Below are 24,459 nucleotides of genomic sequence, written 5' to 3'. Positions count from 1 at the left end.
ATTACAAATAGCAGGAGGTGAAGAAGGAGTGTGAAAAACACGTATCTACCTTGTGTCCGGGCTTCCTTCCTCTCTTCTTCGGGATCTTTACGACAGGCAGAGCCCCGGTTGGTGCGGAGAAGAGGCTGTGGACAGCCACCTTGATGGGAGCGGGCTGCAGTGGGGGCCGGCCTCGCTTCCTCCCGGCGATGCGGGGGGACGGCATGGCCGCGGGGTCCTGGATGGCAGGCAGGGGTGGTGAGTGGCTCATCCCAGGAGCTGCGGGTCAGCCAGGAGCAGGGAGAAAGAAAAAAAGAGCTTTTTTACTCAGTTTTCATTTCATGGTTTTTCATCAGCACGCCGAGCGGTAGCACATTTTCTCACACTGTCATTTTGTCTTTTACTGTGGATCATAAAGAAGCAACAAATATGCTACAGGCACGCACTCCTGGGTGCAATTCACCGACCACATTCAGCTCAGCTGCTCCAAAGTGAGACCAGTCCCCAGGCATACCCAGTTCTCCCCGCTGACCGTGAGTATGGCGCAGGGAGGTGGATCAGGTGGCAAGGTCTCTATCGCAGGTGGCTAACAGTGAATCCCACAATGGCATCCTTACCCTCCGTCCTGCAGATGAAATGATGACGACACTTTCTTGCACCCGTTAGGACCACTGAGAACTTTCCCATGGCCTTTAGAAAGCACCTTAATGTCTCTGTTGAGCTCTCATTTTGCCATTGCCGGAGAATTGGTGAGCAACATGCTCAAGTAGTGAGCAACTCTGTGCTGAACGTTCCCACCCTGCTTTCAGTGCGATTTGAAGGAGATCCCCTCCTCCAGTCCCTGCCGACCTGCATTTTTCTAGGATCCGCTGATCCTGCAGCTCCTTCCTCACCTTGGAAGTACTGCCCACATCAAACAGGCCTCCCCCCATCTCACAAAGCGCAGCACTCCCAAACAGGGAGGCAGAGCTGGATCACCAGGCTGCCGGCACAAAGTAGGAGGATTGCCAAACATTTACTCTCTGCAATTTTATAGCATCTGTTACCACGCATGCTAGTAGTGGGCTTTTGGATGTACTCCATCAAAAGCTGTTATTTCATCGCAACTCCGTGCAGCTGATGAAGTTGAACAGGGGTAATGGAGTGGAATCTGGTCCATTTCCCTCTGTCCAAGTTTTAATAAAGAAAACAAATATACAACCATACACAGAGTATCAAGGGAATACACAGCATTCTTCATAGCTTCTGGCAAGGGTCGTGTGCTAACAAAGGTCAATAAAAAAACCATGCAGAAATAGCTTTTTGAATGTTGGTTTGTGCAGGCATCTGCTTTCCTGAGCGTGGGCAGAATGCTAAGCCCGGCCCCAGCCGGCATACATTGCTAGGCATAAGGGCATAAGCAATTCTCATGCTTTTCTGATAAGCCTTGCTACGGCTGACGTTTTCAATTTCATGCTCCCCCAGGCCAGTGATAACAGAAGACTCCTTGCTTTACATTTTTACAGTGCTGACTCCTGGCCCTCTCGCTTACAGAGAAAAGCCTGAAGATGTGGTCCCGGCTCATCCTCGATGCTCAGAAGAAACAGAGAGCAAGCAGAGGTTTTCTCATTACTACAGACAACTACAGATTTCTACAAAATCTACAAGCTGCAAATTCAAATCTGATAATTTCAGAAGCCAGCATGATCAGACTGAGCAGAGCTGACACTGCTGGCAATGAAATGGGGCTGTGCTCCTCCATCGTGCAAAGGGGCTGCCTGGTGAGGAGTGTCTGCTGCCGGGGATCCCCTGCCTCAAGGGTAAATAGGTTCTGCCTGGTCAGAACTTTGAAAGCATGGCTCACTGACAGCTGGTGCACTCCTCTGGTCTTACCCATTCTGCAGTTTACAGAATCAGTTGTTGGATGAGCAAAAATAGAGAGCTCCCAACCTCAACCACCAGTAAATGCATTTATTTGCAATATATTAGAAACGGATTTTTTAAATAACGTTAGGGCTATCTACTCAGTTCAGGCAGATCCATTACGTATGACAGGAGTTATCATTTGAATATACAGTTTCCAGTCTTTAACATCAGCTGCCTAAAACTCTCATGCAAATGCTGGATATATAAGATCAGGTCAGAATGAGCACTGTGTGACAAAGCTGCCACCTTGTACCAAAATGTCCAAGGTTGCTGTGGTTGCATCGTCCAGTTATTCTCAACCAGCTCAGGAGCCACCTGCAAGCCCACTGAGAAGGTCTGGTTTTTACTGACTAGAAGTCTGGTGTGACTGTGGAAAGTGTAGTTTCAGGGTTAAAAGCATCAGGCTTACCACAGCAGAAGTCAAATGGAAGGGCTGACTCTATCCTGAGCATCACTGCTTTCCTTCTGTCTACAGCAGCATGCATCCTCCTTCCTGTAGTGCTCTATGAGTGACATCCTCTGGATCTCTTCCCCCTCCCGAAACACAGTGTCCCCGGAATGCCATGTTACAGGGAAGGAAGCTGGGCTGGGTAGCAAAATGCGAGGATGATGCTGGATGTGGCAGCTTGGCAGAGTCCAGAAGGAGCGATGGTACCCACATTGGTGCCAGGCTGGGACCCAGCAAGCTGGGACATGGATGTGCACTGAATGCTCCACTTTACATTGCCATTGTTGTGGTCTTGTTTGGTGGTGGCAGATGGCTGGTGGCACCCCAAAAACTCGGAGAGGTGACAGCCCCCAAAGCTGTCCCCCACCAAATATCACTTTCTTTTTAGAACCAATGAGACATTAAACACATGGCAGTCAGAAACACACTAGATATTAGCAGTCACTCTGTTTTCTCCCCTGTCCTTTGTACTTGAGACATGTGGCACTGTCCATTGGCAAAACCTCTTAAGCCCCTTGCCACATATGTTGGCGTACAGGAGCCAACAGGACCATGCACAGAATAACCTCAGCGTAAAGTATTTGCGTTGATAAAACAAAGACAAAAAGTCAACAGCAGTATAGAAGCTATTGTTACTGCACCAGCCATGACTTGGCTCTCCTTTCCTTTATGCTTCAGGGAATGCAGGAATGCATTTGGTGGCATTACTGTGCTACCCTGCTGCAGACGCTGGAAGACAAGCGTGCTTCCCAGCAGCGCGGAAACAGAGCAATGGTGCTTGGCCTTCAGCTCAGCACCTGCAAAGCTTGCTGCCTTAGGGAACTTGATGCCACTTAAGGGTGAATCCAAGGAAGCAAATTGCAGGCTGCTGACGAAGAGACCTCCCTGATTCAGGGAATAGCTATGGCACAAATCATTGGGAACAATATGTGGGGAGGAAAATCTGCAGCTCTTTGCCCTGTCCTTGTACTCTTCCTAAGGCAGAAGCTTTGGACAGCCCTCACCATGGTGACGCTTCACACTGACCTGAGTTTATCACTTTCCTATTCTCAGTTTAAAATAACAGCAGGAAACTGTTTTACATGTATGGCTTCTCTTCACTTAATGCAGGGCTAGGTGCAGAGTAACCTTCCCTTATCCTCGCAAACCATATGGTCTGCTGATTTTATTTCCAGCTCCGCTTCCTACATTGCCTCTTCAGGTCCTGGAGAAGAGACACAGAGAGAGGAGTGCTGCAGGAAGAGTGATGCCTTGTCCATCTGGGCAGCCGGGGATCTGTGGGGACACCAGGCAGCTCCGCATGCACAGCAGGATGCTTCTAACAGCAGGATGCTTTGCGCTTTGCTTGTCCTGCATCATGTGTTGGTATATTTGCTCTATGACTGGCAACACCATGCTGGTGGATGCAGCTGATAGCGGAGGGAGCTACAGTGTATTTCCTCCTAAGCTAAGGATTTTTGATGGACTGCAAAGATCTGTTCTTAATAAAAACAAATGCCTGTAATAAATGCAGCTTCTAACCTACGCTCCAGTAACTGCAAGGGGGTAAAAATATCACATAAAATTTTATATCAGTAATTCCACATGATGATCATTTAAATTTGGCTTACACCAGGTCTTACGCAAACCTGTGCCTGGGCTGGCACAGGGATAATGCATTGGGAAGGAGGGAACTGTACACGTGTTAATCCAAAGCAAGGTGCAGAAGTGAGTTGAACAGGAAAGGTGCCTGTCTCACAGCAGCTGAAGGAGAATTCCCTTCACTCCCAGTGCAGCCACTGGTCCCAGCTATAGGGACCCAGGAATCCCAGGCAATGGAGTTCCTGCCGGCATCTGCAGCCCTGCCTCTGACTCTTGCCTTCTGCACATCTCCCAGGCCTACATTACCAACATCTGCATATGGAAAAGATATAAACTTCTCATAACCTTGTGTGGACTTCCTTCAGCTGTTGTTCAGGAAAGCACAGTCTGCAGGGGAATTCTGCATTATTAAATGGAAGAGAGGGGATATTCTTCAGCCAGTACCAGGGCTATTTTTCCTTCCCTCTCCACATGCAGCTGGGCAGCCCTTGCACAGTGGCCATCTGGAGATGATGGCCTGTGCAGTGGGCAAGTAATATGAGAAGCATTGCTTGAGCTGGAAGCAAAACTTATACCTGTGTGCTCTTCCTGGCTAGTATTCGGGTACATGAGGCACTACACTTCTCTTAATCGTGAATATCAAAGCAGCACAGCTTCGTACATAAGCAGCCTTTAGTGAAGCAGACAGCAGGAATTTTTTTCAAATAAAGGCATTGAACCAATACAGTCTGCCTGTCAGGATGTGGTTGCCTAATGTCACTGTATGGATAGTATCCATCCACCACTACTTTAAGAAAGATCAAGATAATGTCCAGCTGTGGCACAAAGTTCTTTAAGCACAGCTTCTCTCTTTTCTTGCCAATTGCCTTGGAGACAGAAGTGAGGAGAAACTGCTTCTCTGAAGGGCTGCCCTGCCCATTTTGACCAAAGAAAGAGAATATCTATTTGTAAATCTTGAGACTGTTCACTCAATAGGATTTGAGTAGAAAGACCCATTTTCCCAAAACAATCACTAAAGAAACAAACAACACATCTGCTCTAACTGTGGGAATCAAAAATGGGATTCACTTCACCTAATTTCAAACCTTAGTTAGTCAATTGCCTCAGCACGGATGCCTCCTGTCATTTCAGATGTGATATCTCAGACCCTGTGGCACATCTACCAAAATGTATTGGGCACCTCAGGGCACCTCAGATAGCATTAGAAGACGATTTTAAGCAACAAGATTTAGGTTTAGGGGAGAATTCAATGAAAGATTACACCTAAATGCCTACATTGAGACACTTATCCAGAAGTGTCTCCACATGGTCTAGATGTCTGACCTGCCATGTTACCAACTGGTCAGATGTGGATATAATTTATGGTGGGCTCAGTGGCTCTAGGGTCCACAGGCCATGTCCAATCTGACAATCACGGGAACTTTATAACTTCTTTATGGACATCAGTATATGGAGCGAAACCAATTTCTATCAGCTTTGAGTTTGTCTTGTCTATTTTTGACCCAACATTAGGATGAGGTTATCACATGTTTCTTATGTTGATAAAAGGACCCAGGAAAACAAACTCAGATATAGATAACTATGATGCCCAGGTGAATTCTACCGTTGGTTACTAATGTCTAACCACAGCTATGGACACTTTTTTTCTACTCAGAGCCACTCTTGGGGTGACTGATCTTTAGATATAGAAAAGAGGTAATCGTGAGTACTTCCTCTCTACATAGAAGTGCTACAGTGAAGACTGTAAGCAGACACAAAGAGGAATAAATGTGCTTTTGTTCTAGGCTGTAAAAACATGGCTTTCTAATGAGCTGTAATCTTCTGTTAGAGCTGGTAGCCGTAGATCACTTTCTCCCTGCAGCACAGCAGAGGTTTAACTCTCCTCAATAGAATTGAAAATGGCAGCAGCATCCAGAACAGCATACACCAGCACTCATCACTGCCTCCACTCTGTCTACCTTGCCCCAGAGCCATCGTCTCAGTCAGAGAGGCAAAGGGAGAACGGCAGCACAGAGAGGGTGAGATAGAAAAGATTTCCTTCAAAACGGTCATTTTGAGCCTGAGACAACCTGGCAAAGAGGTGGTGTGCATTCTACTTTCCTTCAGGATAAGAGCTGATGCAACCACAAACTCATTCACATCCATATGAACCTGTTAACTCATTTCAAGCAGACCAGATGGAGCACAAGAAGAAAGGGTGAAAAGTTTTGTAGGCCTGGTAGAAAAATGGAACTGGTAGAGATGTGAGACCCACATTTGCAGGTCCCCAGTTTTGGCTGCCTGTCTTATAAGATGCCAGAGTATTCACACATGCGAGAGCAGAAGACCTTTGTTAACTGCTCCATGTTTGTGCTTCTTGCCTGCTTTGCACCAGCCAGCTTAGATGTGGCTGGCATGCCGCTGTCTGGCTACGTGTATCTCAGGAAAATGGCATTTCTCTTTGCAGCTAGGTTTTTACCTGCATGTCACCACTGCAGGAAATGCTGCAGGTTACACTGTGAGGGCAGGCAATCACATGGTGCTTTACTAAATAATTTGCCAACAGATCCACAACAAACAAGAAAATACCTTCCTATCTTTGCATTTAAAATTATCCCCAAACATGCTCAAACACAGCAGAAAGGCAGCAACATCTCTGTCACAGGCGCTTTTCTGGCTGCTTTCACTTGCAACTGGTAGCTGGGGTGGGAGAACACCAGACACAGCACAAGCAGCAGCTGGTAATACACCCTGTCCTCACCTTCTTCTCTTTTCTGGGCACCTCAGCAAAGGGGTAGGAGTGGGCAAGGCAGGGCACTGACTTCTTCAAAGCACAGACAGTGTTGCTGGAGTCTGCGCCTTTCCTTGTTAGTAAGAGCAAAAGAAAGAATAAATGATTCCCAGTGTTATCTTACAGGCTGCTTTTTATTTTTTTTAAAGTTAATTCCATGGCAGTGACAGTGCTGTCCTTGAGGAGGTATCCTTTGAAGGATAGCACCCTGGTGACAGCAAGTAGAGCCATGCTGCCTGCTCCTGCACACTCAGGTTTGCTTAATGAGCCAGAAGAACCTGAAAACCCTTGCATGAATGGGACCCCCAGGAGCAGCTGAGGCTGGCCTCACCTCCCAGCTCACCTTTCTTCATTTGCCCTGACATTTTTGTTGCAGACTAGTAGCCTGTGGCAGGGGATTGAGGAGATGAGACTTCACAGAGAGCGAGTGAGCATGAGCAGAGAGCATGGGAGGGCTGGAAAATGGAGGCGACATGGCCACATGAGTGGCGAGGGTCGCAGGCCACATGCATGCAAAGTGGTCTCATGCAGATCAGGCAGGAAGAAAACAAAGCAAAGTCACTCCTTCTGGCTCTTTTGTGAGATAGGGTGCAACTAGCAAAACTACTTCTGGTAGTTTTTTTTTTTAAACAGGGCCTCAGTCTGCCACCTCAACAATCTGCAGGAGCTCCTCTTGCAGGCCTTCACTTACAGCAGTGCTTTACAATTTGTGGGACAAGCTTTCAGCAAAATAACCCTGCCTCAGCCTCTGGATGTGTAGAAGAGCCATTCTGGTTTGTTAAAAGCAGCCTCTTCAATTCTTCTCCACAGATACCCTGATGGTGGGCATGTGTAGGCTGCTGGTGCAGCAGGCCAGGAGCCGTGCAAAGTTCCCTGTGTAAGCTTAGCGGGGAAGGATGGAGAGCTGATGTGGAAGTCAGGGCATCTTAAGTTTGTTTGTTACTGTGATACAAGTAGCTGCTCCTGCAGGTTTGCAGTCTCAGGAGTGCCACTGGCCAGCCCTCCCTGTCAGTCTGCCTCCACTTTGCCTCCTTGCCTTCCCTGCCTGCCCTCTCCGTCTTGCTGATGGGCTGCAAAGCTTCCTAACGAGGAAAGTCCTTACCCACCACCTCCTTCCACTCAGGAGGCCAATGGGATGCTGCATCTCTGAGGGCATAGAGAAGTGAAACTGAGGGCTGCCACCTTTCCTGCCAATGACTGGATGAAGATACCATCTGTGGGCCCTCTGCGTGAGTCCCTGTTGCCCTCCACCTGGCCACCTTCAGTCTAAGACCAAGCAACTGTCCCAGGGATCAAGAGGATGCAGAGCACATTTCTCTCTTCTCTGCAAACTGCCAAACATGATTTCTAACAGCAGAATCCTCCAGCCTGAGTTTCCTCAGCTGAAGCTGTGGATACTGGAGATGCAAAGATGCCTAGTGTGTTTTTAACCAATTAGGTGATGCTGAAACCAATCATTTATTACATACATGAGTGTCTGTAGCCCTGATAGGACCTCAACCCACAAAACCAGGGATGAGTGATTCTGAACAAGAAGCAATTAAATTTAAATTGGGATTCGTATTTTAGCAGTTCCTGCTTCACACATTCGGTCAAGCAGTGGCTGCTTCAGACACCCTGGTTTCTGATCATACATTTTGCCTGTGTGATTTACAGGTTGCTTTCTAGAAGTCTCCTCCTGCCATTAGCTCTGTTACCAGGGAACTTGCACGGTTAACAAGCTAACCCTCCTTGAACTGAAGGCACACAAAGCAATCTTATTTATCTACAGCCTTCAGACCAGCAAAGAAAGCACGAACTTCTCTTTTGAGTGCAGTTACTTTCTTTCTCATCTTCTGTGTATCACACAAAAGCCAGAAGCTTTCATCACCGTTGAGCCACAGAAGACCCTTTCGGCTCTTTGTTAAATGTTCAGGGGCAAAGATTTGGAACAAATGAATGTGAAATGAGCAACATTTATATTATGGCCATTTCAGTTCTCCAGCTGAGTCTGTAATTGGCTGATACTCATTTTTTCCCTCTTGCTCATCTGGCAGTACTCTGGCCTCTTCTTTTATAGCTGCTTACCTTTTTTTTCCCCCTGATTTTCTACAGGTTCTGCATTTACGGGGCATTTTCAAGTAGTTTCTGCAGCAAATGGATAAGCCTCACAAAGCTCACTTCCAAGAAGGATACGAATACCTAGATAATTTCCCTGAAATGCTTCCAGTGTTTTATTGAACCAGCTGTACATTGCCTTTCCCAAAGGAAAAGGAGTTTGACGTTCACACTGAGCTGGAAGAAGGACTCGGTACCTAACTTAGAGAAGGTCAGTGCACTCAGATGGAGGGAAATGGTCAGGGAGACAAGGCAATGTCCCTACACACCTAATTTGCATTCTCACCACACAGAATCCCTCTTGAGTGCATGTGCCACAGGATGAGATGAGGAGGGATTTTGTAATAATTCCTGTGGAGGTGATGGAGGAGAATAAGTAGAAATAGACAGCAGAGGGAAAGTCTCACCAGTGAGATATAAACATGCAGATGTGCGAGGATTCAGGATGCTTCTCCCAACTTGCCTGGTGAACACTGCAATGAGATGGTTGGGAATTTTTGTAAAACACAATGTACAAAATTTTTTTTTTTAAGAAACCATTTTACAGGAAAGCACAAGATGCAACAAAACATTGTCAGCCAAGTTTCCTTGCCTTCAGGTTGAAGGGCTGGAAAGCAGCAACAGGTGGCCTCACATCCTGATATACAGGAGCATGAGACTGGTTCCCATCATGCTGAGGACCCAACAGTCTCTCTAACTGCAGCTATGCCACTGAATAAAAGAGGAGCAGGACCAATGCCCATCTCTGATGCTTGGGGTATACTGTTCTGGTGGCCAAAGCTGGCTTGTGCAGCATATCTGTCTTGGGAGAACTGGATGGGGTGGCCTGGGTGAGAGCCAGGGATGCCAGCACTAAGCAGAGCAGGAAGGGTTTCTTGAATCATAGAATCACAGAACTGTAGGAGTTGGAAGGAAACTTTTGAAGATGGTCTAGTCTAACCCGCCCCTCCCTGCTAAATCATAGAATGACTTGGGTTGGAAGGGACCTTAAAGATCATGAAGTTCCAGCCCCCCTGCCACAGGCAGGGCTGCCAACCTCCATATCTAATACTAGACCAGGCTGCCCAGGGCTCCATCCAACCTGGCCTTGAACACCTCCAGGGACGGGGCATCCACAACGTCTCTGGGCAGCCTGTTCCAGCACCTCACCACTCTCTCAGGAAAGAACTTCCCCCTGATATCCAACCTAAATCTTCCTTCAACTTAAAACCATTTCCCCTTGTCCTGCCATTTTCTACCCTTGTAAAGAGTTCACTCCCGTCCTGTTAGTAGGCTCCCTTTAGGTACTGGAAGGCTACAATGAGGTCACCCCACAGCCTTCTCTTCTCCAGGCTGAACAAGCCCAGCTCCCTCAGCCTGTCTTCACAGGGGAGGTGCTCCTCTGATCATCTCTGTGGCCCAGAATCCTTCACCAAGCTGTTCATGCTTATTAGTGAAGGAGAAGCATGTTGCTGTGCACTGCTTCGCATGAGTATTGCACTGAACATTGTCACTGGGTTGCTTCTTCCGCAGAAGTGTGACCTGTTCACCTTACAGAACAATTTAATTAGTCTTTTGCTATTTACTTTCATAGATTTTTTTTTTCCACTTAGAAAATGAGATTAAAACTTTCCTCCTATCTGATGGAAGTACACAGAAGAGTAAGATATGCCTAGGGGAAAGACTGGTGGTTTGCGTGAATGTCACTCTTGCTTAACTATGTCCAATTTTTAATCCAGTTCTGTTCATCTCTGTGGGAAAAAAAACAGTTCTAAATTAAAAGTCCTGAAGTCTTCCTCAGTGTAATTCATCCCTTTTCAATTCAGAGACAATGTCTAAGAAAGGCCAGGATGTATAATAACTTTTTCACCTTTGGTCATCTTTACATAACTTGAAAAAGTGAGAGACCAGTTCCTAAAGCAGATTCCCTAGACTAGGTTGGAAGCTCATAATCTTTTCTATTTGTAAAACTTGTTGTGATTAATTGGCCTTTGAGGGCAAATGGTTACCTAATGCAAAGTCCTAGGTTCTCCACGTCTGCTGTCACTGCTGCCTGGAAGATGTGTATCCCATGCAGAGGTGAATGTAACCCTGGGATTGCCCTCTGCTGTCAGCTTCACCCTTGCTCAAGGCACAGGTTGTCCCCTCCTCTCACTAGCAATGTGAGACCAGCAGCAGGTCTTCCTGTGAGAGCGCTTCCAGCCTGGTCCTGAGCCGCGGGAACACGGCTTATGAATGTTTAATTAATCGCAGAAGAGTTTGGAAACCAATGCCAGCAGTTGTGCTCGCCTGGAGCTCGCCTGGCTGTCAACCAGCGAGGCACGAACTGATCCCTGAAATCATCTAGAATTAGCAGGAAGAGAGTCACTGGCACAAAAGCTCCAGTCAAGCTGGAAAACTCTCTCTTCCCCCAGCTCCAGCAGACCTCCCGCAGTGTGGTAAGAAATGCAAGTGAATTTTATAGCGGAAAAGAGAAAATTGCTGTGATGAGCTGTTTGAGGTGGTCTGGCTGTTCTTTGCTGGCATTATTGCCTCCTGTGCTACTCTAGGTATTTCTTTATTGCTTACATACTGTCCTCTTCAATTACTTTAGCAAGTAAATGCATTTTTAGCACAGAGGCAGCACCAGCCCTGGGTATGCCCTCATCATTCCCTGCTTTGCTGCGACTGAAACTTCTGTGCTTCCCTCCTTGTCTGAACATGTCTGCAGGGCTAATATATCCATATTGCAAAAAGAGGCAGGAAACCCCTTCCCATTAAAATCTGCTCTACAGGCAGCCTGAACACTACAGAAGCAGCCCACTCCTTCTCCTCCTGTCCCACACTAATTACACCCAACCATGTGCACAGCAGCACATTTGGTTTACACTAATTATCTGCATTGCAGCAAAGCCCTAAATGTTCACGCTCTCTGTCCCCAGCCCAGTGGATGAGAGACAGTGAAGGCCAGCAAGAGCCACCGAGAGGCACCAGGAACCACTGGCCACTGCACCACAGCAGGATGGACACAGAGCAGAGGGCTGAGCTGTGAGAAATATGTTTGTATCTCACAGGAGCTGATGGATGCCCCAGGAAATAAAATTGATCCCCTGAATCTGAAGAAGTGATGTTACAAAAGTCAATAGGGAAATATCTTTTCTTAGACGCAGGGCAGGAATTTCACTCATTTCTCACATAGAGTTATCCTTATTCCTCAGGGACCTTCTGCACTTTTATATTACATTTTGAGCAATAATACTTATAAAAGGTCCATGCCTTTCTGGCATTAACTGGAGTAGCTCTTAGGTTTCTGCCTTTAGGGACATCAGGAACCACAGCTTCTGAAGATGCTCCAAGCTTTCATTTCCATACACAAGAGACATGTTTTTATTCAAACCACATTTTAACATTGGAATCGATGACAAAAATAAAAGGATATTCATTTAATCATTTGATGTTCTGAAACAACAAAAAAAATGTGTGCATCACTGCTAGAGTCTGTGGCGTTACCTGGGACTAGGCAGTCCCCGCTGCCACCACTGCTCTTGTGAGAGGAAGAACTCTGATGTGGTCTAAATCCTTGCCTAAACTCAGATGGGTTCAGGAGGGAAAGCAGAGCCTTCCAACACATGTGGAGCAGAAGCGTGCTGGGAAGCTCCAAAGCATCCTGGAGCTCAGATTGTGGGAATATGGTGGGCAGGTCAGTGGGACTGGGTGAGCATGGCTGGACAGTAAGGCCTACTGGCTGCTGCTGGTCACTACAGCACACAAGAGTTGTATTTGCCATGATGAATTATACCTATGATTCATTTTTAAACAAACACACTACTCTCACATTTAAGAACTGTTTGGGCATGCTTTCCCCCTACAATAAGCCAGTGTATCCTGTTTTCTAGATAATTTGTAGGCTATGTTTGGCAGCAACCCTCCATTCATCAATTAAAAACTTTGTACTGAGAATAAAAATGCTGCAGCTGACTTGTGTGTTATTGTGTGTATACCGTGGGCAATACAATTTGCAAAAATGGACTGATGAGATGCCTGCTTTCACTCTTTTGACCTTCTTTAAAAAAAAAACAAACCACAAGAGATGAAAAGTATAATAGGATGAATTTTCAGTGAGTTTGACCTTGTAAGTGCCAACACGAGCTGGTGAGAGTAACAGAAGGCAAATATGCTCTTGCTGTCCAGTTTAAGCTTCCAAAAGAGTGGTTTGGGACCAGAGAAGAGCCCATGTAGAGTATTCACCCCCTGCACATGATGTTTTTTCTCCATGACATGTTGTTTAGCGGTTCTTGAGATACCACTGTTTTCATTTTTTCTATATCTGTTTCATAAAGTTGGCAACACAGGTCCAACACAGGATGGCAAAGTCTTCCACTCCTGGATACATTCCTTCTCACTTATTGGGGCAGCAGTGCAAGCAGTAAAGACAAAAGCTCACAGCTCCACAGAAACGCCTGGAGCTGCTGAGGAAGAAGTGCCTGCACGGACAGACTCAGGCATGCAGCATCCCTGATGCTGACAAGTCAGCCACTCATGTCACATTCTGATTTAGCACCAAGGTTTCAAAACTCAGTGGCACTGGGTGCTGGGGGAGTCTCTCAGTGCCTGAGGACTGTCCCAGTATGTGCATCAGTGGAGAAGCGACTGGTGGCACCTGGTTTTCTGTGGAAAGGGAGACTTCCACCCCCTGCCAGTTGCAGCATGGGCTCCTTCATGTGCTCCTGAAGAAGCCCTGATAAGGAAGGGTTGCGCTCTGTTCCCCAGTCCTAAAAAACTCTCTAACCCCCCAAAACTTTAATAAGCCCTACATAAGAGGTCCAGGTGACCTTTCTGCCCTGCAGAATTATTTCAGAACTGTTCAATAAAATGTTCCAGCTTTTAATAACTTCCTTCTGCCAGTGAGAAAGTACAAGTGGTTATGAAACAGATAAAGTATCTGCAGGTCATAATTCACTCTGTACATCCATACATAGGTGAAGGGGACATCAGTTTTGTTTTGTGTGTGAACAGATCACTCAGGGATGCATTTATTATAAGCTTTTTTGGGCACTACTCTGCTTGAGACAATTGGTATGTGTCTCTTAATGAAAGCTCTCTGAAATCATAAGGGAAATAAAATGGTAGGTTGAAATCCTCCTTGCATCTCTCTTGGAAATCCAGGGTAAATGCCAAGGAATCGGGTGTGCTTAAGGCAGCTATAGTAAGAGGGGCAAAGTCCCCCACTGCAAATGCCAGCCTCTGCATCTTAATGCCCAGTGTCAGCTTCACTTGACAGTACCATGACTCAGGTGGGACCCAACGCCACCAGTGTCATCACTATGTCCCACAGCAGTTTTATCATCTCTCTCAAGAGATGGCTTTAACATACTTCATCCAGGAGATTGCCACACTTGCAAAGAGCCTGCAAGGGGCTGAGGCAGGGTGCCATGCACAGTGCATGATGAATGGAGCCTTGTAAAAACCTAGAGAGGTCTCAGACTTTATTTTGTTTTCCTTCCACTTCCCTCCCATTTTGCAGTGCCTCCTGGTCACACTCCCTTGGCTATCCCAGTGCATCCTTTCTCCCCCTGATGCTCTAACACTCTCGTGCTGACTGTCAGCCTATGCTGCCCTTTCTAGCACTCAGTAGGCAACAGGACACAGTGCCAAGTTTTTCACTGCCCCAAAATTAGCGTAAGAAATGAACACATCAGCTATGAGCACAGGCAAATGTGACCTTTTCAGAGGCTGGTTTTAATTATATATTCTGTTGTCATTAATTTCACTGTTTCCAAAATCTATAAGAAAAGAGTGGTGTGCAGCCTTCTGTGGCTCATCCTGCACGGAGACCTGTCTGGTGGCCATGGCAGACTCCTGTCACACGGGACTGTGCAGAGTTGCATAGGAACGCGTTTAGGAGAACTGCCTCACTTCCAAATTCATTGTAATAAATCACCCAACGAGAAGCCTTGGTTAGTCCTGCTCTTCCCCATTTTTCAGCAGGGAATGCTCCCTCTTGCCATCCCCCAAACCATGTACCCAGTCAATCTTTCTTTTTTCTCCCTGGAGGCACAGGAGCATCCCTCCCTTTCCTTGGGGAGGTGCTGGGAACACAGATGACACAAAGGTCCCCCCTACAAGAGCCTAGTGCTGGCTTGAGCGATACTTGCATCAAGGCACAGGATAGCCATGCTCTGCTCCAGCTCACATTTGTTTAAAACAGGGCCAGTGCTGGTAGGAATTCAGGAAGGGAAAAAACAAACAAACAAATGAAAAACAAAACTTCATCAGTTATCTGAACTTTGGGGGTCGGCAGCAGCAAAATGTTACTTTTGCCCTCTGGGCAGGAGCCAACAAGCTGCTCTCAGCCCGGGGCCTCTGCTTCTCCCCCAGGCTGGCAGGTACAGGGGGAAGATAAGGGAATAATTCACATTTATGAGCCAGCACAGTGAAGCCTTTCCTGCTACCAGGGCACTGAAATACCTGTGTCAGCCTTCCTGTGTGACACCATATTAGCCCAGAAGCTCTCAGCAGGTCAGAGATCCAGCACCAGGCTGATGGGCCTCACCTGAGCAGACCTTTCTTTCCAGCAGTGACAAGCAACCTCATTTCTTTGCTGGCTCAGCATCAGTCCCCCTTGTCACCAGACTGACACAGCTGATGGCATACAAATAATGGCTGGGGACACAAGATCAATAATAATTTTTGCAATATTGTCTCCCTATTTAATAACCTCTTTTAATTAAAAATCACCTGTGGCAATCATAGCAGGTAGATTTAATATAAGTTCTGAAATACCTGCGATTGCATGAATTCATGTTTTGTTAATGAAAATGTCTCTGAATTTCAAAGCCTGTCCTCAGAGTTCACTTTCCAGTCATGGCATGGAGCAAGGGAACACGTGTGGTGAGGGTCCCTCAGAAAGAGAGGGCAACTCACGCACATGGATGACAACACGTGGCATGGCACCCTCTGCCCCACTGGCTGATAGGGAACAAAAGTTGCTCATTGTGGGCAGCAGGAGATGCAGTAAGGTCAAATTCTGTAAAAAAACATGACTTTGAGACACGGTATGAGTTCACCTCACTGGGATTTTTGGACTTCTTTCAGTACTGTGGGCTCTCTCCAACGCTCATTGTGAAACTCAGTCAAAACCACCAGGCTTCATGTTCATGTTGGTAGGAAGCCATAAACACAGAGGCTTTGGTGCCCACCTTTTGCAAATAAATAAAACAACTAGCTGCTTGGCATAGCCCCCAGGGACATGATGACAGATGGGTAACACTGACTCTTGCCCCAAAGTGGGCCGGAGGCACCAGGCTGTGTCTCAGCAGGTGGGGAGGGCTGTGGGACAGGGTGAGGCTACTCTGCGGCCATCCCCACATTGTAGGGAAAACTGAGCACCAACACCAGAGCAGTGCTTTACATTGCTTTGCTGGGTATCCCTTTGAATGACTAAACCAGAGTGAATTATAAGTATTTAGATACGTTACGGCCTATTTGCTCATAGGAAGGCGATTTGTGTAGATAACTTCCATTAATGTTGAAGGGAGTCATTCACATAAATCCTAAACATGTTAATGGCCAACTAGCCTCCTCTGTGTGGTATTTCATGGTGCTGCATTTAGTGAGCGCAGTATAAGCACGGCTGACTTGATATGCAAATAAATTCAAGTATTTACTGAGCCATAAGAGACAGTTACTAGGCAAATCTCTCACTCATCGTTTATATGGAAATAGATAGAGGCTGCCAGATGAAATCAGGAGATAAACACTACAAATATTTTTTTTAAGGTAACAGGGGGAAGGGTACTGAGTCCCCGCATATACATAAATAATGGTCACAGTCAGTTTCTTGCAACATCTTCTCCCCTGTTTATTTTCACTGTGTCTCTACTACGTATCTGCACAGCAGCCGCTCCCCAAGGCTTGCTGTTCCCTGCTGGGTTGCATTCCTATTGAAAGCTATAGGTCTTTTCTTTAGAAATCCCTGCAAACTTGAGGTCCTTCCACCATCCCTGGTGTCGGCTCCAGGCTGGTGTGTCAGTACAAGCTCGAGGGCACAGTGGCGAGGACACTGGTGGCATGGCATGACGGGCAAGCCAGAGCAGCCACTGGGGCTCATGGTTGATGTCAGAAGGTCAGGTCACCTGGAGATCATGGTCTAGAACAGTTTTCTTTTCGGATAGAGAAGTCTGGATTGATTTCTAGATTGCCAGGGTTTTCTTGAAGCATTTGAATGGCACATTCCCCCTAGCGGTGGGTTTACAGTCTGCCTAAACAGTCGCTGGAGACTCTCGGGATAGCAATGATCATAAGTCTCAATGAATCTTCTGGTGCAAGACAAGGTCTTGGGCTAGAAATATACCTGTTCATATTGTCCTCTCCTTTTGGCCAGTGGAAAGTAATGAATCTGAGCCAATGCTGCTAAGGACTTTCATGTCACCAATGACTTCTGTGTCACGGGGACATGGCTTTTCCCTGCAGCTAACTGTGGCGGGCCAACACGCAGCCACATGGTACCCACATCCAGGTACCTCCAGCTGGCCTGCTTCTTCAGAAGGGTCTCAGGGAGGTGCTTACCTCTGGGGATCTGCTTTGCCAGGACATTCCCTTTTACAGAACTGCCTATCCATCATGTAAACATGTCAGGAGAGAGGAGCAGGAAACCAGGGACTATCTCCTTGCCCTGGGGAGCTGTGACAGCGACAGCGTGGTGGGATACGTGAGGCTGAGGTGAGGATGAGGGTAAAAGAGGGATGGAAAGCAAACCCCGTCCTTGACATCCTGTGCCCCAGATGAACAGAGCAAACTGAACAGTTGGAGAGCAAAGGGCTGGCATTTATAGCAGCATTTTTCCCGTAGGATGGGAATCACCTCTGAAGATGGGGGTCAGGATAAACTGCAGGGCAGCAGCAAACTGCTCAGTTCAAGAGGAATTATTCATCCTTCAGCGTAGCATAATTACACATCCAGACTGTCTCTGGGCAATTCTTTATTCTGGCCAAATTTACACTAGTTCCTAAAGGGAGCAGTCAATCTTAATGAACGACTTACAGCTTCATCATCTTTGTAAGGTTTTATTAAAAAAGTGGAACATCAGAAGTTCACATATTTAATTAGTAGAATTTAACCCTACCTTCCCTGCACATCACCCTTTCTTTTGTCAGTTCCTCCATTCCCATCAATAAGAAAACTTGGTGAAAAGATGCTTCCTAGATTGATAGTTATTTTCAGTTTCATAAATCAATAGACACTGCCTTCAGTACACCCAGTCATAGTGATTCTGTTTCACAGAGCAGCATGTAACCCCCTGACACACAGATACACAATTTCCAAGAAGCATTCTTAAGACACAGTGGAATAAAGAGAAAATTTTCTTCTTGTGCACAGAAAATCAGTTCCTCGTGATACACTTTGCTATAACAGAACTAATGCACATCATTCATTGTTCCCTTTCAGGTGAGCCTGGAGTATCTTCCTCTGCAGGAGTAAACCAATAACTGCTCATTCACTCTGCGGGCAGGCCTGTGGTGACCATCACCTGTTAAGTGCTGAGCCGCCCTAATGGTCAGAGGGAGAGCTCAGCTGCTCTTTGTAAATACAGCTGACTCCTCCTTTGCACCATTTTAAAGCTCTAGGGAGAGAAGTAGGGTAGGATTTCAGGGAGCTGGGGTATTTCTTCTCACCATTGCGCTTTTCTCTTCAAAGAACACCATTGCACCCCAAAGCATACTTTATGAAAGTCTTCTAAAGCTCCCTGCTGTCAGTGCATCTCCCTTAAATCTGGGAGAAGGAAGATATTTGTTTGAGAAAGACCTGTGTAAGGTCACAGCCCAGCCTGCTGAAGCTTGGAGTGTCACCTGTATACAGAGATGGGGTGCTCTACAGTGTTTCACTTTTAAAAAATATTTCAAAAGATACATTTTGTAGTAACACAATGCTAAGGGAAGGACTGGGAAAAAGTGTCCTGCTGCAATTTCTTTTCGTGAAGTGCCATGGGCACCTTACCAGCAGGTGAGGAACCTGAGGGCATGGCACTCCTTGCACCAGGAAGAAAGCTGCCTCTTTCTGCCCACTCGTTTCCACAAAAAGTATGAAACTATTCAAGTTAAGCATAGTTGCTAAATGAAATGATTGCAGTATCAGTTACTGCGTGACATCAACAAAGCATTTATCAATGCTGCAGAGTTTCTGACCTGATGCAGCACATGGACTTTTGCTATGGTTGATAGCATTTTGTCTTGGCACAATTCCAGTCCCATGCTGGCAAGCTCATTTCCCTGACACCTCTCTGACCTGAGCAGCACGTGTACCAGCCAAGTAACTTTTCAGATGGAGCAGAGGGTTTCTGACTCGCTGGGAAAATCAGTGTGACAGCTTAGTCAAAGCAAGAAATCACTGCAGCCTGCAGAGCCCAGATCCCTCGATCAGCACCAGACTCTGTGACCCACACGTTCCCATCTCCCAGCCCATCCCCATGCATCACACAGGGACAATGCTGACCGACCTCAACCCTGGCTGCATGCAGCTGGACCCGGCTGGCAGTGTGCAGGGCAGGGGGCTGCAAGCACTGCTGTGGCACAAAGACGCTTTTTAAACTGCATCATCACACCTACGAATGACACCATTCCCACCGTTTCCAACTATTTAACCCCTCACTGTGCCTAATTCTAAAAGCCCTTGGTCTATCCTTGAGCAAAGTGTCTCCAGAAGCCTCTTGAAAGAAAATCAGCACTAAACAGAAGCCTCCCCATGATGCAGAGAATTTAAACTTTTCCCCACAGCTTGCTGGGCGCCCTGCCCATCCCCAGACAAGCCCTGTATGCACCCGACCAGAGGCAGCTCCCATCCGACAGAGCACTGCCATCAGCCCGCCCACAGTGCCGGGTTACTCACGGACCTGCGCTGGCCTTCACCACTGGCAGATGAGGCACGGGCTGCGGGCTGGGCAGCAGCTGGCAGGACAGGCAGGTCGTGTGTGCATCTCCTCCGGGCACAGGGTCCTTCCCCAGTTTGTCCTGGAAGCACCTGGAAGGTGAGCACAAACAGCACTGCTGAGGTGCGCTCCTCAGGATCTGGGGACGCACTGGCACACCTACAGCATCGCTCCCTTTAGTTTCAGGTACGGGGGAGAATTTGTCTCAGCATCTGGTCTGAAGACGGGACGGGTGCCGAGACGTCGGCACCTGACACCTCCCACAGGCTCCAGCTAGGAGCTGCGAAGTTAACGCGTGTGCAAGCAGAACAGGAACTGCTCAAACCGGGCTCAACAGCAAGAATCAGGCAGAGAAAAAAAAAAAAGAAGCATGCTTTCCCCTTACCTATCGCCTCTGCTAGAAGCCTGGGCAGTGCCTTTAGAGCGCCCGGGCGTCTGGAGCCATAGGGCACGGGACTTTCAGCACATGCACACAGAGCCCAGCACAAGCCATCTTCTCCTGCCTCCTAGCACCGCGCGAGCCTCCAGCAGCTCCTCTCTCCAGCTGCAAACATCTCATTAGACTAATGCATTCAGCACAGGCAGAAAACTCGATTTACCATAGCTACAGCAATGAATTTCCATTACGATGACAGCTTCAACCACATCATGTCCGGAAAACCAGCCAACCACTGCCTTTTAAAGAACGCACACATTTTACACACAGAAAACGGGGGGCCGTGTGTGGTGTTCTCTTTCTCTTCGCAGCTAAATGGAGAAACAAATTGCCATGTCTGTGCATGTCGGAACTCTGCGAGCCGAAAGGTGGAGGCATCCAGACTTTTTGCAGGCAGCGGTACCCTGCGCAGCGGTGCGGTGAGCAGCGCCCGTGTTTGCAACATTTCTGTTTTAGCTACCCCTCCTCTGTTGCCATAGAAACCAGCCTGTATCATAGTCTCTTTGTCCTGATCATGCAGCAGTGTGGCCCAATATCGCGCTTACAATGGGGAGGACCACTCGCTCTGTTATTTTGATAATTCAAATGGGAGCTGGGGAGCAGCACTCGGGACCTTTGTGCCAGCAGTGCTGTGAGTGTGAGGATGCAGCCTGTCACTGCCCTTCCAGCTGCTCACCTGCCAGAAGGCGCTGAGTCCCTCCTTATTCAGCACGCCACTAGCAGCTCTCACTTAAGAACAGAAGAAGAAAGTCTGTAATACATATAATAAATAATGGTCATAACAACCCTGTCACGCTCCATTGCCTGCGCTTGATCAAATTACAGCAGCGAAGGGGCTTGTCGCAGTTGTTTGCGAGTGTCGCACAGCTCCCCACTGCCCACTTCACACGCTCACATGCATCGTTAATGCGGTGTTTATTGCAAAATGTGCTTCTCACCTCCCTTCATTCCCATTCCTGCACAGGTTACACCTGATATCTCATGGCTGTTGTCCCCGCTCTCCAGTTCTGCACCATCCCGGCTTTGCTGGCTTTAGAATTGTAGAATCATTAAGGTTGGAAAAGACCACCAAGATCGCCTAGTCCAACCCTAACCCACCCCAACCATTCCCACAGACCATGTCCCTCAGTGCCACATCTCCATGCTTTCCCTCCAGGGACGGTGACTCTACCACCTCCCTGGGCAGCCTGCAGCACTGAAGTCAGGAAGAGCTGCAGGTGGGAGAGACCTCCAGGTTTTACAGCAGAGATGCTGGTTGAGGGGGCTGCCAGCACCCTGTCAGCACGGACAAGGGATGAAGCTGAGGAAGAACAGGAAGAGTCAGGCACCCATCTCCTGTACCTTCCCACCAGCATCAGTCTTTAGAGAGGGCACACACCTGCAGTCCAGCCGGTGCTCTGGCCATAGCCAGAGAAAAGCTTTCTGCTCCTAACATAAAAAAAAAACCACAGAAGTTCAGTAGATTATGGAGAAACAAGGCTGCCTTTTTCTTCTTTTCTTTTTCTTTTTTTTTTGCTTGCATTTCTATAAATTCAACAGATACTGTAGGTGTGAAAAAATGTATTACCAGCAGAGAATGGAACAACTGCTTACTACCTTCCTCTGCTGGTGTCCGAAACCCACAGTGCTTGCAAAGGTGCTGCGTAGGATGGCACAGCTCAGCCTTCATCCTGGCAAAGTCCTGCAAGCCCCTTTTCTCCCTCTTTTTTTTTTTTTTTTGTTTCCTTTGTTTTTAAATCAGGGCCACTGGGGCAGTACTCACAGATTCCACTACAAGAAGAAAGTGGTATAAAGCTGGAAACCTATACAAATCACAGTTGTACATTCCCTAACAGGATAAATGGGGAAAAGGGAAATTAAAAAAAATAATCAAGACAGGACCTTTCCAACAGCCTGTCTTCTCTGTCAGGCTGTTTAAAACACCTAGTGTGACTCTTCTCCATCCCCATTGCTTCCCATTTCCTCAGCAGACACAACGCGGCTGCAGCTCATCACACTCAGCTCTGGCACACGTCACAAACACAACACAACAGCAAAAACACAAGCCTTGGCTCCCTTCTTCATAGTGTCCTGCATTCCCCTTATGTTCTGTTCATTGTTGGGCAGAGCCCGGAAGTGGATGAAGCTTTTAGGACGCCCAGCGAGGGGCAAGGGCCGTGCTTACCAGCCCACACCAGGGCAGACAGGGGCTGTTGGGTGCCAGGTCGGCAGGATCACACCAAACCTCCGTCCCAGGCAGTGACAGCACCACCGAGGCTGATAAACTCCCACAGATCGTCATTTCACTTCGAGCATCACCCTGCAATTTATACGATTTGATTGTTCAAACAATTACATTCAATTACTTGCAGATTTCTACAAAATCATTCAGGTTACGTGAGAAAGGAAATTAAACGTCCCCAACCAGCCCGTGTGCGTGCATCCCGCCAGGCATGCGGGCACGAGACCAGCAGGGCAGGGCCTGGGGTGCGGGAACTGCCACCAGAGGGCAGGTTTTGTAATTTGCTTGGCTCTTTATCACACTTATTGATTTTAAAATATTTTAACAGCTCGTTTATTGCTGTGTTAAAGAGCTCAGAAAGGCAATAATGTCATGCAGCATCCTCAGTGATAAAAGTAATAATCCTTTAGAGCTGCAAGAATCATGTCTTTCTTCTCCCTCCCCTTCTGAGCTTGTTTTAAGCAAACCCCAAGAATGACAGCACACAAAAAGCAGAGTGCTTGGACAAAATTCCCCACACCTGAAGCAGGAGAGTGAAATAAGGTGCAATAACCACAGCCAGAACTGGAGCACCAGCACAGCTTGCTGCAGCTAAGGAACAGAGTCCCCTTCATGCCTCTAGGCTAAGGGGCCTGAATCCAATGGTCACTTTCCACATGTTTATATTGCATGGACTTCCCATAGACCACATCTGCTTGCCCAGCACTAGCAGTGCTGCTCAAACCCTGACGCACCTTCAGGAGCGGCACAAGGAGATCATGCATCTGCTGCCCTGCTGATGCTACCCATGCTCCAGGGTTTCCAAATCTGAGCCCATCAGAATGGATGCACATTGCACAGCACAGCCACAGGGTCTTTGCTCAGCACCAAGCCCGGAAGATGCTGGGAAGAGCATCTTGCTCCAGAAACACCAAGGTGATGGGAATTGCTGCATTGCGCTCTGTGTGAAGATCAAGGAAGAGTCAGGATTATTTTTTGCATGATTTTCCATTGCTAATTACATTAGCCGTGCCTGACAAGGATAAGGCATTGCAAGGCTGAATTAGAAACTCTTCATCGCTTATGCACCAGAATTGTTATTTGTGAGGCAATACACCGAAACATCAGCTTTTTACTGTGAGAGCTGCAGTAATGCACAGACAGAGCCATCTCATCAGGGGAGCACTGAATGAGGGGAAATAATGTTTAAGATGAAAACAGGGTCCCCTCCTTACAAGAACTCCCACTATGCCCCTGCAGCACCCCATGGCCTGCACACTGCTGCTTCTGCAGGGAAAACCCAGTCAGCCTTAGAACCGTTAAGGCTGGAGAAGACCACTAAGATCATCTAGTCCAGCAGTCAGCCCATCACCACTGTGCCCACTAAACCTTCTACTAGCATGGAAAACAAAGCGGCCTAAATACCTTTCCTAAAAGGGTACCTTTCCCAGAAGAGTACCTTTCTCAAAAGGGCACCTTTCCTTGGCAGCCTTTTTTGTGTGGGGATTTCCCTTATTCTGGGAAATTTCCAAGATTTGAGTAAGCAGCACCTTCGCTCTAACTTTTGGCTGTTGTATAGTGCGGGACTGTGAGGTGAGAAGCGCTACATTCTTGACAAGTGAATGGGATCATAGAATGATAGAATGGCCTGGGTTGAAAAGGACCTCAAAGATCATCAAGTTTCAACCCCCCTGCTGAGTGCAGGGTCGCCAACCACTAGACCAGGCTGCCCAGAGCCACGTCCAGCCTGGCCTTGAATGCCTCCAGGGACAGAGCATCCACAGCCTCCTTGGGCAACCTGTTCCAGCGCGTCACCACCCTCTGAGTGAAAAACTTCCTCCTAATATCTAACCTACATCTCCCCTGTCTCAGTTTAAAACCATTCCCCCTTGTCCTATCGCTATCTACCCTCACGAACAATCGATCCCCCTCCTGTTTATATGCTCCCTTCAAGTACTGGAAGGCCACAATGAGGTCTGCCCGGAGTCTTCTCTTCTCCAAGCTAAACAAGCCCAGTTCCCTCAACCTTTCTTCGTAGGAGAGGAGGGTCTATGTTAACAAATGTCATAAGGAACAATAAATTCAATGACTGGCTGAATGAAAAGATGATAGAAGCAACAAACTTAGCATCTCAATTTTCAAGCACCTTTCACAAATAACT

At 47.4% G+C, this 24,459-nt stretch overlaps 1 protein-coding gene across 1 annotated transcript in view; it reads right to left on the bottom strand.

Moving 5' to 3' along the window:
* The window catches only part of SCML4 (sex comb on midleg like 4 (Drosophila)), a 55,881-nt gene extending 35,692 nt beyond the window's left edge, over positions 1-20,189 (bottom strand). Inside the window, exons 1-3 of the mRNA XM_021393232.1 lie at positions 20,048-20,189; positions 19,627-19,754; positions 50-258 (exon numbers count right to left, since the gene is read on the bottom strand). Coding sequence (XP_021248907.1) covers positions 50-250 — 201 coding nt within the window. The 5' untranslated portion in view covers positions 251-258; positions 19,627-19,754; positions 20,048-20,189. The remainder of the gene's footprint in view (positions 1-49; positions 259-19,626; positions 19,755-20,047) is intronic.

The sequence above is a fragment of the Numida meleagris genome, chromosome 3, assembly GCF_002078875.1.
Source record: "Numida meleagris isolate 19003 breed g44 Domestic line chromosome 3, NumMel1.0, whole genome shotgun sequence".
Classification (NCBI taxonomy): Eukaryota; Metazoa; Chordata; class Aves; order Galliformes; family Numididae; genus Numida; species Numida meleagris.
The sequence above is the reverse complement of the archived record's forward strand: the minus strand, read 5'-3'. Positions and strand labels throughout refer to the sequence as shown.